The following is a 15,400-nucleotide window of genomic DNA, read 5'->3' as shown; positions in this document are numbered from 1 at the left end:
AACGCCGCCTAATCTAACGTGAATATTATAATGATGCTGCCTGCTACCACAAATTGGTGGCCGACGCTGCACAGCAGCAGAATAAGGACTTTTGGTCACACTTGTGCGATGTGTTGACTGACATCACTGGTCACGCAGACACATGTCCAGTTGCCGGGACTTGAGCTCCTTCAGCAAGAGCTCTTCCATGACACAACTCCTCATAGACGCCCACCAGCATCTCTTTGGCGACAATAGGATACGTGCAGCGCGATAGAAGTGAAACAAAAAGATGAGAGCCCGCGAGTCCCCATTTATCATGAACTTGGAGAATGGTCCGCAACAGAGAATGGGAAATCCGTAGAAGAGCTGCTCGATATCTGCCTCTTCTGGCATGAGACCAGGGCCGGCTGCTCCGTCTGATGCCAATTTGAGAACTGCACAGCATAGCAGAGGCGATATCCGGCGTAAAATATTTTGGAAAGCTGAGCGAGCAGAGTGTGACGAGCCTGGCTTGTCGACCGAGATATAGTTAGTCGTGATTCGTACGACGGCGTCCTTGATATGCCCTAGCTTGTTCTTCTCATCATGCCCATCCGACGTCGAGTTCGAAGTACAGGGCATGGAGCTCCGACATGAGAGCTCTGCCTGCAGCCCAAGAAGAAGACGCCAAGCAAAGGATGTATGCCCAAGGACATCCGCCTCGGTCGCTGCGCCGCCGTAGGTCGCATAGCGTGGATCATCCCATATCCTCATAAAGGGTTCTACAAAGCGTGCCGGATCTTCACCTCTTTCGACCAAGGCCTCGTCTATGCTAAGCCTTGGATTCTGATGGATAATATGGGTAAAGATGCTTTCCTCGTCGACGAAGATGGGAATGGCTTGAAACCACACTTGAATGATACCCGGGCTGAGGAGAAACAGCTGGTCTTGGGCGAGATTCAGATTCTCACCATCTAGGAAGCCAAGGTCGAACCACGAGATGTAATTAATAAGAAGAGCCGTTCCCATTAATGCCTCGCAGTTGCCTTTTGTGAAGGGCCGTGATAAATTCCTGCGAAAGAGCTGGACCGCCTTGGCCATTAGCTGAATGGATGCATGTGCGTATTTTTCGACCTGTGGACAGAGGGACATGAGATGCATAGCGGCAACAGACAATATTGCCGACATGATGAAGTCCTCCTGTAGCAAGTTAGCCTAGGCTTCACTGACCCTTATGGGGCAACTGTACGTGAAATGCCTGCTGCATGACCACTGGCCATATTTGGGGGAACGCGAGGGTCGATCGAGTTTCTTTATCCCAGTGATGGAATAGCTCGAGATGCAAGAGGCTTATTGGATGATTCATGCCCATCTCCCAGTGGGCGCTTAGAGGAATGGACAGACTCGGGGCAATCACATGTTGACGATATGGTGGCAGGCAGTCGATGTTGCGTTTAACGCAGCTGGCGCAAGGAATACGTTCGTCACACTACACGGCAGATCGTTAGAAGGGTACAACATTCGCCGCGTACGAGGCACACCTCAGGGGCGCACCTTGACTCTTCGTCGCTTGCATGCGATACATCCGCGACGGCTCTTGTTATGGGGGCGCTTCTTGCGAGACTGGCCCGCGGCTCCGATGGTCTGGAGCGTTGGGACTTGGCCCGCCTCTCGAGAGACTAAGATGGTGTTGGTAAAGAGGCCGGTGGTATCAGACATTGGATATACACTGAAACGGTGGGATGGACGAGCATGAAAAGAGTAAACGAGGTTGCGGCAAGGAACGAGAAGGGAGAGTTAGTCGAAACCAGCCACTGGGTGGAGAGTGGCTGAATTGGATCATGCTGTCAAGCGGCTCGGCGGGGCGGAGCTGAAGTCTCACGGATCCTGATCTCGCATTCCCGATCGAGAATGCGACGTCGGTTTGGCTGGGATTCAGAACAGGGGATATGTAACTCCGTGAAAACGGTTCATAACACAGCACTGGTGCATCGCACGGCAACCTATAGTTGGACCAAAAGAGAAGTGCTGGTGACTACAAAAGTCTTTGGCGCCTCTTTGTCGACAAGGCATTGGATTGCATTTGCGTTTGAGCGCACCTTGCCCTCTCATCCTCTTTAAGTATACATAAATCACATCGCGGTTTGCCTCTTCGAGCATTGTTCCATTGGCGGCTTCAGAAACTCTTATTGTGGGCGGCGCATATCCGAAATCTGGCAATGCCTTCGAAACAGCGCTCGAAATCACAGACGGTGTTGCTCGTAGTGCCATGGACATGGACATAGACATGAATCTGCGTAACCACGCCATCGACAGGATTAGCAAAAGTGAAATTGACAACTCTTATTAGCCGCCGCTTAAGAGGAATCCAGCGTCAAGAGCGCTACTATCGAGTCTTCTATTGCTGCGTGCGCATGCACTTGCCAACTTGCCGCGACTGGGACGCCCTACAGAATTGTCGAAGAGAGTTGGAGCGTCGTAGCTCTTGACTAAACGGCCCAGCGTTTGAATGGTTAAGGGGACGCGTGGTGGCATTGATGTAAGCATCCCATACGGAGCCTCTAAAGCGTATGCGGAGTACGAGACGTCTGCGTTGGTGCGATGAGCAAAAGCCGTCGCACTCATACACACTCGAGTCGTGCCAGCCGTCAACTTTGGCACCTTTATATCTTCCGAGGATCCGGGCTATCGCAATACGTTCGCACTTGTTGAAGCTGCTGTTAAGGATGTTCTGCTGCGCCGTTGATTTTGCCACCGCAGTGGTGCATTGGTGTCAAGATTCACCACTGCCGCAATTGGGCGCCTTGACACTCGATAATGCGAGGGACAAACGGCCTCTTCCATTTGCAGAGAGGTTTTCCTGGACAAATTCTCTCGGGATTTTGCATGGGCGGTTCCCGTATTAGATTAAGCCGGAGTCTGTCGTGGAGGCAGCTGTCGACGCTAGCAAAGTGGAGAAGAAACGCAGGCTCGAAGTGTTGAAGAAGCTGGGTCAATCAGGATTCACGCCATTGGAGGATACTCTTGTGAAGGCTGTGAATACTGTCATCGCAAGCCAGTCTAAAAACTGGCCTTAGATAGGAATGTTCTTCATTACGAACTCCTAGCTAGCTGAAAGCTGCAGGGAACCAAGAGGACTTCACGGGCATTTGCCAAGATTGGCACTGGAGAGACGTCGTAGATCTTTTTTATTTACAGAGTTCATCAACCAGCTATGTACGTAAAGCATATCAAGGAAGACTCGCTGTGGAAGCCGTCCATAAATTGATAGTCATTATCATCAAGAGAGACTGACATCTCGTCCCGGTTCATGTACAAATGTCGCTACTTAGCAGTGAGCAGGGTTGCTGGGGTAGACGTGGTTGGTGTTGCATGTGTTGGGCGCAACGAAGAGAGGAGTGGCTGGTAGAAATTAGTTATGTCCTTCATCTCTAAGTGTCTGATGAATTAACTTACTGTCAACACCGTAGTTGGTGGGAGGGTTGCGGACAATGGAGTAGCGGCCGCCGAAAGTGAGGTTGTCCTCACAGTTGATCTGATTCTGGCCGCCGTTGACGGTGGGGGAACCAGTCCAGATGTCAATGTGAGGTTGACCGTTGGCCCAGTCAGTGGCTGTTGTAGGAATTAGCAGTCGTTCAACAAGTATCGCCTCGAACTACTTGGAAAGGTTCACGTACTGCACTGAGCGCAATCGTCCTCATATCGACCATACTTGGTCAACAAGGGGAGGTAGACAATCTCGCAAGGGTTGAGCTCTCCCGGAGCCGTGGCAATGGTGATTGGGTCGGCATAAGTTCCGGTACCTGGTCAACTGTACATTAGACGCGATCATTGCTTGTCGGTTGATTATCTGCAACAGAGACTTTACTCACCACCAGCTTGGAAGTTACGACCACCGCAGTTATGCGCAGTCGCAGGTCCGGGGGGAGAATTGTCGGGATATCCATAGAACGTAATGATATAGTTTCCAGGAGTTGAGCATGCCTGGGTGATGCCGGCGATGGCAGAGCCGATGATGAGGGCGGCGACGGACTTCATGGTGGCGGCTTGGAAGATCTGGCTAAACAAACACACTTTTGAATGGCAGTTCAGTTACTCACAATGGCATCCAAGGTGGAAACAACCGACCCTTTTATCATATCCTGAAGTGTAAGTCTTCTGGTTTCCGCCGCCGCCTCGTGGTGCGGAAAGGGGGTTATACTACTAGGGTAATCGGATGCCCATCGTTACGTGGACGGACCGATAGGAGACCATTTCCACCTGTTCTAGAAGCAATGCTCTCTGTACCGGCGCAAAGAAGGAGTAACTCCCTAGCCGGACGTCTTCGCAATGCCGCCATTCTGACGTGGATGTTTGCTTGCTTCAGCTGCTTGTTTGGGAAATGGAGACAGAGCACGACGATGATTTGTGGACTTTTCATACCCCAGATTCTGCGCCCCTGGCTAACGTCTTATCCATACAATTTGAGTTGGGCAGTCGGGCTATAAGGATGGAGCTAGGCTATGCTAGGAAGCTACAACAAAGCATCCGGTGGCAACGAGCGTTAAGTGGGACGAGGGAAACATTCGTTATACGAGCGCAATGTGGTAATAGTAGTAGATGGACGATTTGCAAGGAAGTGCTGCAGTCAGCTAGCATCGGTTCCTGGTACTATGTAACATTGAGGAAGGAAGAATCGCTCAATCTCTAGGGCTTCAAGTATGCATAATAGTGAGCGTAAATTCGAGGAAGGAAAACCGTCGAGACACAATGTGGATGGATTCATTTGAGTACCAAGGTAGTTCACCCTTGTCAACCGACTTTTCCGGCACGGCAACGTCCTCCGAACCAGAAGTGGCAGGCTCCCCCTATTACAGGCGGGTAGGTCAACTAGCGTATTACGAGACTCATGCGATCTATCGGATTGACAGAGCATGAAAATAGCACATGGTCGGCAAATTTACCTTCATCTCCAAGTGGAGAAGTCGGCTGTTGCATGTTGAGTGAGCAGCCCAGACCAGGCCCACGATGCGAGTCAGCCTGTCTTTGCCAATCATCAGCAAACTTTTTGCTCTGACCCCTGATCATGATCTTCATGCCAAGAAGAGATGCCGGCTTACTCACAACGAAGACACGATGCTTCCGGGGGCTGGACGGCAGCTTTTCCGTCCGCCAACTTGGATCTGGTACCACATTATCAGAGCGCTCTGATTTCATCTCGAGCTCGTGATGCCAAGAAGAAAAGTAGTATTAATAAGGAGCTGCTTGTGTCAAGATCTGCACAAGAATCGCTCAAAATATCTGCGATTACTAGCAGCTACTTGAGGGGTTTTTTCCCTACCCGCAACCTTCGCATGCTTCCACGTCTTCTCTCATCTTGATGACTGGATGTCAGACAAGCGTCCGCTGCCCAACTGTCCTGCAGGCACGGAACATCGGTCAATACGGAGCTCGGATTAAAGCATGCCCCTGCCACTCCGCAAACCCGGCATTATCCGAGCCGTATGATCGGCTACTACTACTGTGCCACTGTCTTTCTCAAAGAGTTGTCACCAGTATTACGCGCTTCGCATACAATACTTGTAGCCAAAGTCGGTGCATGCTACATATATACTAGCTTCACTGCTTTTCGTCAGCTGCAGACACCATCTCAGCAGCACCTAAACCCCCCTCCCCCCTGGGTATCCCTCGATGGTTCGCAAAGACGGGTAAGCGAGACAAGTAAATACCCATCTCCCTTGTCTTCTCTCCTTCCATCTTCATCGGCCCGGCTTCCGCAGCCTCGACCGTCACGTTACTGCAGATAGACTCGATATCGCATGTGTTGAGAGTCGGCGCTAGCCCTTCAGGTAAGGTCCCAGGCTTCGAATACAGCCGCGTAAGCATCGCAGACTCTCCATCTTCAACGATCTCCGACCCTTTGCGATACTGCTTGCGACATCATGGAAGCGGTGCTGCTGACAATTAGCGGCTCGGGGATGATCTTAGTGCATTGTTCAAAGGGCATCTCACGCCCTCCGATCTCGTCGTAGCATACTTGATGAAGAATCATGCTATGTCATTGGGAGTAATATTGGGCCTGACTGTGCGAGCTCGTCCACGGCTATCGCCAATCCAGGGTTTATACGCGAGTTGAAGGACCTCGAGGCTCAGTTACGTGGAGCGTCATCATTGGATGCGGATTGGCTGCCGAGACGAGAGCGAGAGCGACTGGCTCTTTTCTGCATGGGTGAAGAGGGAGACAGATAAAGTTTCAAGTCATTGCTACAAAGACTGGCCTGAACAGAGCGGCAAAAACATGCTTGAGACAAAGTGATTTAGCGTCTATTCCAATCCTCTATTCACGCATCTAGATACAGTACATTTAACACTTGACTGATAAAGAAGAAGGAAAAGCCAGGGAGCACAATGGTGGGATACTAGCTTGGAAGGACTCGAATCAGTAGTACAGCGCCTTTTGCCACCAGTTGCATCTTTCGTTCGACGTCGGGTCTCGAATAGCCGAGGTAGCATTAAGCACAAAGTTCAAAATTGAATCATTCTGGCCGTACGAAGGAAACGAAATGCCGCCGGCCGGTGAGTTGATCGGCGAGCCGTTGTTGACGAATCCAGCAACGGCGCCCTTTGCAATGCTCGCAATCTGAGCATCAACACCCGGCGTCGGTCCGTTGGGGAAGAGATAAGGCTGATCACTGCCGTGGATTGCTGGCCAAACAGAGTTTTGGAAGCCAAATGCGGCTACGCCTTGCTTCTGCGCGGCCTTAACCATGGAGTTCTGGTTGCAAGTGAGCGCGGCCTCGGCAATGATCAGCTGTGCTCGCCCCAAGGCATCTGTATACGGCTGAGATCCGTCATATTTCGCGGGATAGAGCGTCTCAAATACATGCTGATAGTCGTCGCTTGTGAGTGAGGTAAAGATGGCACCAAGTTGCTTCCTCAGCAGAGACTCGTTGTCGAAGGCCGAAGGATCAGTGAATAGGATTCCCTCGTGGCTGTTGTAAGTAGAGAAGATCTCAATGTCCTTAGCAAACGCTCCTTGGAGGAACAGTTTTGAGGGCATTCCGGGTACGAAGCTGCCATCGACGACGGGGCCATAAGAAAAGGAACCGTATGGAGCAGCGGCGACTTGCTTCAGATTGGCAGCCAACAGCGCGCTGGAGGGCAGCGCCTTTGCTTCATTCAGTGTCGAAACATTCAGAAGCGCGAGGAAGTCGTTGAAGGTCTGCTCTTGCTCACGATTTCCAGGAACAGGGACAATACCGGCAGACTGCGGGATAGCTCGGCGGAAGGGCGCAGGCCTCGATCCTCCCCAGGCCGTAATATGGTGCATGACTGATCCACCGCCAGCGGAGACACCCATAATAGTCACATTGTCGGGATCGCCTCCAAACAGGTGAATGTTCTCCTGAACCCAATCGAGTGCAAGCCTCTGGTCCAAGAGTCCAGCGTTGGGGGTGCCGCCGTTCTGCTGCAGCGTAGGGCCGGAGAGGAAGCCAAAGGCACCGAGACGGTAATTCATGGCCACCCAGATGGCACCATCTTCACCATTAGATTGGGTTGCTGCCATGAGTTCACTGGGAGTTCCAAACATTGACTTGTCTCCAATGACATATCCGCCTCCCTAGTCAAGTTCTCAGTTCTTGGTTGTTGATAGCAATAGATGGCATTCTACTCACGTATATCCAGACCAAGACAGGAGCTCCCTTGGTAGGCTTCAAGCCCTTCCTGTGGACACTGCTTCTCTTGTCAAACACCTTTTGAGGTACCAAAACGTCCAGGACTAGACAGTCTTCGGTGATTCGATCATCCTCTGGAGGCGGGGGCAGCTGAGATAGCAACTCCTTTGCCTGTGTCACGTTGAATGGCAGCTGGTTGAGTCCATAGGCTGCGGCAAACATTTCGCCCAATGCAAGCCAACCGGGATTCGCCTGTGGACAAACTTTGCCGATACTGCCATTCTGGACTCCCGATTTGCGCCCCTTGGGAGGAACAGGTGCGGTGAATCGCAGAGGGCCCAAAGGAGGCTCGGCGTATGGGATGTTGGTGAAGTTGTACGTCTTGTAGCGTTCCTTTTTAACACATATTGATCAATATCTGCACGCCATGTAAAGTTTAATTCTTTGGAAGGCTTACATCAAACGAGATGGCGCGATGGACTTGATATCCAAGGTCCACCGTCGGTAAGCTTGGCTGATGAACGGCGGCGCCGTTGGCTAAGGCAAGCCCCGAGAGAAGCGTAAAGATAGGCTTCATGGCGATCTTTTTTTGAGATTTTTGGTAAGCTTATTTCTTGTCGTTGGTACCGACAGCATCTTGAGAGGAAGAGGGATTGTCCCAAATATATATCGTGCAACAGCATGCTTCGCGTTCTGTCATTGTGTCCGCCTCGCCAACAACGCGACGATCACTCATGCTGAGGACTCGGCATTGCCCTAACTTGAAGCATCGGGGCAAGTATGAATCCCGCTTCCATGTTTTTTGACCGTACACACATCAATTCGCGTAAGGGCCAAGATCGAAATGGGGTTTAAGGTGCGGAAACTGCCTCGGAACAAGCTGATGGGGCGGAGTTTGGTGTATCTGAGGACCTCAACAGCCCGTCCGACCTAGACTGCATTCCGTTAAAGCATCGTCAGCCGTCAGCCGTTTTTACTCTTTCTGGATGCCCTCCTATTTAGAGTGATGGTGGGGCTATCTCTAAAAGACGCTGACCTCATACAACAAGACAAACTAAGTCCAGTTCAAGGCTGAAAGAAGGCAAGAGAAGAGGGTGATGAAGGTTATCTACTAAGGCCAACCGCCATGGGTTTACCATGTAGCCGGCTAGTAATCTACATATGATCCAGTGATACTCCGTACATGGAAACTGATGGCGGACGGATTGAGCAAGCACGAGCGGGAAGATTCCTGCATGTTGCCCAGATACGGAATAACGATTGTGCTCAAGGTGAAAGGCGGAGGCGGGGGCGGAAATCGTAATAAAATTACGTGCTGATGCGTGGAAGATGAACGGCGTCGTGATTATACAAGCTCCTAACTCCGCTGAACAAAACCCCATCCAGCTGTTACTTGCTATCTAAGGTTGCGGCATGAATGCAGTCTTCACAAAATCCTACTTACCCTGAAACCCATCGCCTGATAGACAGGCACTCTGGCAATGATTTTCAGATTTTTCGCAATCGCAGACATTGATCGCATTTTAACATGCTTATATAAGGAGGGCATGCTGATATACGTCCAAGAAGCCATTCGAGGCACGAAGGCACAGACTTGGGATTCGGTGAGGCGGATGAATAACCCAACCACAGCATACATATACGGAGTGACGCACATGAACAGAGGACATTCTTATTGGCAGTGCAAAAGTGCGTCATTCCTGCGCTGAAGCTGGAAATGAAATGTGTGAGAAACTATGAATTAGAAGAGAAATGAATTTGGAGAAGGTTCCAGCGGAGCAATAAGAGAGATCAACTCCGTCCAATACAGCAACCCATGGCTGACTGCCCATATCGGCTTACATGAATCGGCAGATTGTTCCCCCCAGATTTTACGGCTTATTCTGAAATCGACATTGTGAGAATGGTATTGGTATGACAGGACAGGACATGGAATCTTTTCGCGCCGCTTCACTCACAATTGGCTGCTGAATGACGTTTCTCGATGGACTCACAACGCAAGGTTTTTCACAGAGAAGGCAAAAGCCTAAGAGGCGATACCGGGCGGACTATTCGCCAGATTCTAGTCATTTTGCGTTCACCGTATTGAACGGTAGCCTTGCTTACTGTAAGACCTTTCGGGCTTCGCTACTGTATTTGGTCATGGCTCTTCTCGACCTCACCCAACCGTTCCTATACTGGTTTCACCGCCTTTGACGGTCTTTTCATCCAATTCTACCGTCCAAATGAACTAGATGGCGTTGCAGTGGCGCTGGCGCCACGTTCGGTTCTGCCGAATGAGAAGCCACGCCAGGCACAACTTCTCTGGTTCGGGCGAAGTCGGCCAGGGGCAAAACGCCACCAGGGCGCCTGTCAAGTTGTCCAATGGGCTCAATGAAGTCTTGCAGAAAATTTGCTATAAACGATTTTTTTCTGGAGTCTCCGTCTTGTCTGCTTCTTCACGCAGACAATGATACGGCTGTTGAAAAAACTTCCCTTATGTGGCAACGTACGGATATAATAACATAGGCTATAGCCAAAGCGAAAGGCTGGCGGCAACTGCGGGCTTTACCAGAACTCCCTGTCCACGATCTGCGACAACATGTATGAATGCGAACAACATGTATGAATGCGGCTTGAGGAAATCTTGGCATCGTATTTCCCCAGAATCTGGAACGGTAATCCACCCGCCGCCAGACTCTACAGCGAGGTTCCCTGCACGATTTCCCTTTTTCGCGTGGGCGGCCGCGGGCCTCGCTGCATTAGCCCATCGGCTCCCTCGGTCCGCTGTCTTACCCTAGCATTGCCGGTAAAATGTCCGATCCCTAATAAGTCGGGGCTCAGAAACTGGGACTCATACTGTGGAAGACTTACGTCGTGGGCTATCGTGGGTTTGCCCGTGCTTGTCTTGTAAGAAGCAGCACCAGAACCTGTCCGAGACCCGCTCGGAGAAGAGACACTGGTATCATTGGACGGGAACCGCTCAGGAGACTTACTCATGGATGGACAGTGACATTTCATGGCGATGTTATTGCACCGGGGAATGGCTCCTCCAGTGTGAGGCGCCATACTTCCCCTTTGTCGTCGCGTGCGATTCCATGCAGGGTCTGCTTAGTTCCCGTGATGACTCGCATACAATGGAGAGTTATGAATCGTGTTCCTGAATCCTGACATTGGACTGATAGGTCTCTGTGTGATTTAGAGGGAGTAAAAACTGAGAGGGTACTTACTTAGCCAGGAACTAGCCACTTGCAAGATAACATTGACGCCTCTTTGATGTGTATGAAATCATCAGTACCGATTCGCCAATAGCAAACCCACTCGTCCTTCCAGTAGCTGCCTTCCATACGCCACCGGATTGGTTAGCATTGTGGGATTCCGCAGGTCGCGTGGGATATGCATTCGACGTTGGATGTTGGTGATATAGGCCTTTTAGTGTGTACAGTGTCTTTGGCCAACAAGAACTGGACAGCTGAATCGATTTAGACTTGTACTCCCGTTCCAACCACGATTCATGGTTCGAAAGGGGAGGGGGAAGGAAAATCTTGAGACTTGGTATGGTGGCATAAAGCACATTTTCAATCAGCAAGGGGATTTACAAAGCTAGATAGAATGATCGATATCGCAACTCAGACCACATGATGGGAGGTAATAATCATATCTATCAATTGCCAAGTCGCAACAAGGGATCCCACTTTGTTTGATCACGTCCTCTTACAAGCGACCAATCGGCGTGTCACAATTACCTGTCAGGTGAACAGGGATTCGTGAAAGAAGAAGCCTAGTTCATAAGTCAGGTACGGGGCCTCCAGTCCGTCGAGGTACATTCTGGAATATTGAGACGTACTACTATTCATTTCCCTCTTTATCCACGTGGTTTTGGCGCTACGAGACGCTGTGTATCCACATCCAACGAGTCGGCTTCGAGCCGGATCTTCTTTTGCGAAAGACCCTTCATGTGGCGTTTTTAGACCGAGCCTCGACTAGGACGGGGCAAGTCTTCCGTGTTCGCATCGTGTGAACAACATATCGGCCTTGGTATTGTCGCAGGTCGTTTTTCTCACGGTGCTTCTACTTGCGATGGAGCATGAGGTTTTTTTCCCCCTTTTCTCTTTCTAATCTTGCTCTACTGTAGAAAGATGGCGTTTGCCTTCTTCTCCAGTATGGAGCGCAAGTGGGCAACGTCTTTGTGTTTAGGACTGGAGGCATCAGTAGGGAGGGACGATTCCATGTATAAAAGTCTCATCATATTCCACTCTCCAAGGACTTTGTTATCCTTCTTTTTCATCAAGTTAACCTATAACCGTTCCATTCCTTTACGGCCAACTTCTCCTTCAGACACTCCTTTTTCATATTTTGAAACACGGCAACTGATACCCCTTGGCCTCAAGCAGACCAGTCTTTCCCTTCTACTATATATCTTACCTCATACTTTTTTCTTTTCGAAATATCCAAAATGCTTGCCAACATTGCCATCGTTGTTGCTGGCCTTGCCGCTGTCGGCACTGCTCTCCCCACCAATGGTACTGCTTTCCACAGGAATGGTACTACTCATCACAACAACGGTACTGTTCAGCATACAAACGGCACTGCTTTCCATCCTCATGGTGGCGCTTTCCATACCCATGGTACTACTGTTAAGCGTGGTGCTATTGCGGACAAGTACACCTACTACCAAGGTGACGGATCAACTGCCGCTGGCTGGCCCTCCCAAGACGACTGGGGCTCCTGGGATGATCTTTGGAAAGCCAACGTCCCTCTTATGCAGAAGTCCTGCACCTGGAACGGCTGGGTCGGTGATGACTCCGAAGATGAGATCCAGGACATCGGCACTGCCATCCAGGCCGTCTCCAAGGCTGCTGATATCGACCCTCGCTTCATCCTCGCCATTGTGATGCAGGAGAGCAAGGGATGCGTCCGTGTCCCAACCACCAACAATGGCGTTACCAACCCTGGCCTCATGCAGTCTCACGACGGCGCCGGCAGCTGCTTTGGACTGAACCCCTGCCCTTCATCCACTATCAACCTCATGATCAATGATGGTGTGAGCGGCACTAAGGAGGGCCCGGGCCTCCAGAGCCTTCTGTCTGAGGCTAAGGAGAAGACTCACAACAACGGCAGCCAGGCTTACTATGCTGCTGCTCGGCTCTACAACAGCGGCTCTGCCGATTACTCCGACCTCGATCAAGGCCTTGGTAGTACTGCTTGCTACGCATCTGATGTTGCCAACCGCCTCACGGGCTGGACCCTTGCTGCCAGCACCTGCCATTAAAGGGTTTTTACATCACTATGAAGGACAAGGCTTATTTGGGCTCTTCTGGTCTTTTCCACCAAAACTTTCTTTTCAATCGTATATATTTTTGGGGGTTTTGTCAGTTATGAAACAATTCTGTACTTAATGCTACGGAAACCTGCCTACACTCGTTTGATACGACAGGCTTAAATACAACGCAGGCTGTAAAAGCATACATACATCAATCCTGGGGACTACTGAACGATTCCTAGTCCGTTACGTGATTAGCCCATTTCCTTCGTGATTCTCTACTAGTAGAGTTCGCCGTCGAGTTCGCCGTCGAGCTCTTCGCCATCTTAGCCGTAAGTACAATGTCCTTTTCACCCTGCCACCCTGCGCTTAGATTGCGGTCCACGGGAGAGCATCCACAATCTAGAACAACGATTACTGAAATACGACCAACACTTCAGCCGGCCAATGAGGGAGAAGGTTTACGTCTCATCAAGCGATAGCACTGTGGATATGCTGTTAGTACTGCTCGTCATCAAGGAAATACACTAGTATAACTTTCATCTATTGCCTTTGACTTGTCCAAAGGTGATTAACGACCGGATATCACTCCACCTCTGGCATGTTGGTCGTCTGCCTCTCCTTGTTGGTTGGGCAAATATGACTAAACGCTGCTACAGGATGGCTTACACCGGCACTTTCCAGCTAGTATGTATTCCCCCATACAGTGTGCCACTTTTCGACGCTGACCGGACTAGACCAGCTGGACGTGCTTATGCCACCGCAGATGCCTTCCATTGACACCCTGTACTGTTACACCGTACTGCACCCTCGGTGAGGGGCCAGCTACAGGCCATTGCAAGCATCGCTAATCGCGGGTCGGTAACATAGTATGCAAGATAGTATTTCATATATTGGTTGTGTAAGGCAAGAAGCTACGACATACTGAACGGATGATGTAAAGTTAAGTATGCGAAGTGCCTGTGTAGATGGATCAATCCCTCTATGCACTGCGGGCAGCCTCAATCAGATCTCTCCACAACTCATCCATGATGAACAAAGAAGATATATGGCCTCCAGGAAGCAGTTTGAGCTTTATAGCAGACTTGTAGTTGGCCACAAGCCAATCATTAGTGCTGCCCCCAATGTGATCATTCTTTGATCCCACAACCAAGACAGGTTTTGTAGAATGTTCTTCGTCAAGAGTACGAGGATCAAAGCCCCAGTCAGAATGGATCGTATCTGACACCTACATGAAACCGTCCCAGTTCTGGCAGCATTTGGACTGTGCCCGTGCCATTTTCTCAATGACTGTATGCTCGTCCAACTTATTATTTTGCTACCAGTGTCTGAAAACCTGTTTCTCTCCATCGTCCATCTTATCGAAGACTGTCGCCTTGAGGAATTGCTTTGCGCCTTCAACGGATCTCAATTTGTATCCAATTACAGCTTTGAACAAACGCTGTAACAGACGAAATGGTATGATCCTCGTAGGTGGTCCGATGGATACCCAGTTGTTCCAGCGAAGCGTAGTCGCATAGCCGGCGTGATGTCTCAGCGGAGAGAGGCCGTTGAGCAAAAGCATTCCGGCAATCTTCCGACCAGAGGGGAAGAGGTCGTATGGGGCGCCGTAGAGCATTTGCGCTGGAACAGTACCATATGAGCCTCCCGAGAAATACAGAGCATCGAAGTCTCCAGTGGGAGAAAGGTGGTTGAGCAGCACATTGATATCATTCGCTAGATTAACGTAGTACGGCACTGAACAATCGCGAGTGCCCGACCTTCCCATGCCTGGGAGCGTAGGAGCAATCCAGTGAGCCTGAAGCTCACGGCAAGGCTCAGAAACATTTGCCGCGGTACCAAGGCCCATGATGCCGACGAAGAAGATGATGACCGTGCGTGAGGTTGGGGGCCCGTTGTGGGCGTAGGCGATCCGCCTTTTTGGGGTAGTTGGAGAATGTGTTCTTCATCTCCGTTCACTGTGTCGTATGATTCATCCACGGACATGGCGACGGCGCTTCAGGATAAAGCGAGAGATGAATAATCTGTGTCGTGGACTGTGGTAGATGATAGATATGAAGATTGGTCGAGGGAGATTGATTTCGTGTGAGGACAGCGACACTATGCAAGTGTTAGATGATGTAGTCCGCTTTGCTCTCCCCTGGAGAAAGCTTTAGAATGTTAGCATACAAATGGTATTTTAGTGAGCTTAAAAGCTTTCAGCTGCCTGCTTTGCTATCTGATTTTTGCGGCTTGTTGCCAGAAGGGAGGCTGCGCTAAACAGGATATCGTATTGATCGGGTTACGATTTTTCAATATAACCCACCCATGTATCAGCTCGTTGGTCATGAGCCTGTACAGCCCCTTTCCGATTGAAAGCAAAAACGACAAATTGAATCCTGCACTGATTATTTCAAGGCCCTCTTTATTGAATGACCGTAAACCACGCTACAATCTGCCTTGTTGGTCGGTCCAATGCTATACTCTAGGTGCAGAGAACCTCGTTTCAACCCTTCAACAGCCTCTGGTGTCTACCCAGCCCATCATCTTGCGCGTAATAAAC

The 15,400-nt window shown here is 50.3% G+C and overlaps 5 protein-coding genes across 5 annotated transcripts; 1 reads left to right on the top strand and 4 right to left on the bottom strand.

Annotated features, from left to right (window-relative positions):
* Positions 1-123: 123 nt before the first annotated feature.
* Positions 124-1,680, bottom strand: BBK36DRAFT_1122486 (putative C6 transcription factor; the record flags this gene model as incomplete). Its single annotated transcript, XM_024890951.1, has 3 exons — positions 124-1,161; positions 1,211-1,450; positions 1,516-1,680. 3 exons carry the CDS (start codon positions 1,678-1,680, stop codon positions 124-126), a joined length of 1,443 nt encoding a protein of 480 aa, XP_024748304.1.
* Positions 1,681-3,289: 1,609 nt separating this feature from the next.
* Positions 3,290-3,999, bottom strand: BBK36DRAFT_1142007 (hypothetical protein; the record flags this gene model as incomplete). The annotated part of the gene is made up of 4 exons (XM_024893493.1): positions 3,290-3,363; positions 3,418-3,573; positions 3,639-3,764; positions 3,834-3,999. 4 exons carry the CDS (start codon positions 3,997-3,999, stop codon positions 3,290-3,292), a joined length of 522 nt encoding a protein of 173 aa, XP_024748303.1.
* A 2,380-nt stretch (positions 4,000-6,379) lies between these two features.
* BBK36DRAFT_1121739 (alpha/beta-hydrolase) lies at positions 6,380-8,193 on the bottom strand (the record flags this gene model as incomplete). The annotated part of the gene is made up of 3 exons (XM_024890861.1): positions 6,380-7,561; positions 7,617-8,009; positions 8,074-8,193. The coding sequence occupies 3 exons, from the start codon at positions 8,191-8,193 to the stop codon at positions 6,380-6,382; spliced, it is 1,695 nt and encodes a 564-aa protein (XP_024748302.1).
* A 3,858-nt stretch (positions 8,194-12,051) lies between these two features.
* Positions 12,052-12,867, top strand: BBK36DRAFT_1122030 (glycoside hydrolase; the record flags this gene model as incomplete). Its single annotated transcript, XM_024890896.1, has 1 exon — positions 12,052-12,867. The coding sequence occupies one exon, from the start codon at positions 12,052-12,054 to the stop codon at positions 12,865-12,867; it is 816 nt and encodes a 271-aa protein (XP_024748301.1).
* A 973-nt stretch (positions 12,868-13,840) lies between these two features.
* Positions 13,841-15,186, bottom strand: BBK36DRAFT_1169765 (alpha/beta-hydrolase; the record flags this gene model as incomplete). The annotated part of the gene is made up of 4 exons (XM_024895360.1): positions 13,841-14,086; positions 14,150-14,164; positions 14,195-14,774; positions 15,164-15,186. The coding sequence occupies 4 exons, from the start codon at positions 15,184-15,186 to the stop codon at positions 13,841-13,843; spliced, it is 864 nt and encodes a 287-aa protein (XP_024748300.1).
* Between the last annotated feature and the right edge of the window lie 214 nt (positions 15,187-15,400).

The sequence above is a fragment of the Trichoderma citrinoviride genome (genome assembly GCF_003025115.1).
Source record: "Trichoderma citrinoviride strain TUCIM 6016 unplaced genomic scaffold BBK36scaffold_9, whole genome shotgun sequence".
NCBI classification, from domain to species: Eukaryota; Fungi; Ascomycota; class Sordariomycetes; order Hypocreales; family Hypocreaceae; genus Trichoderma; species Trichoderma citrinoviride.
This window is presented reverse-complemented; position numbering and strand designations above follow the sequence as displayed.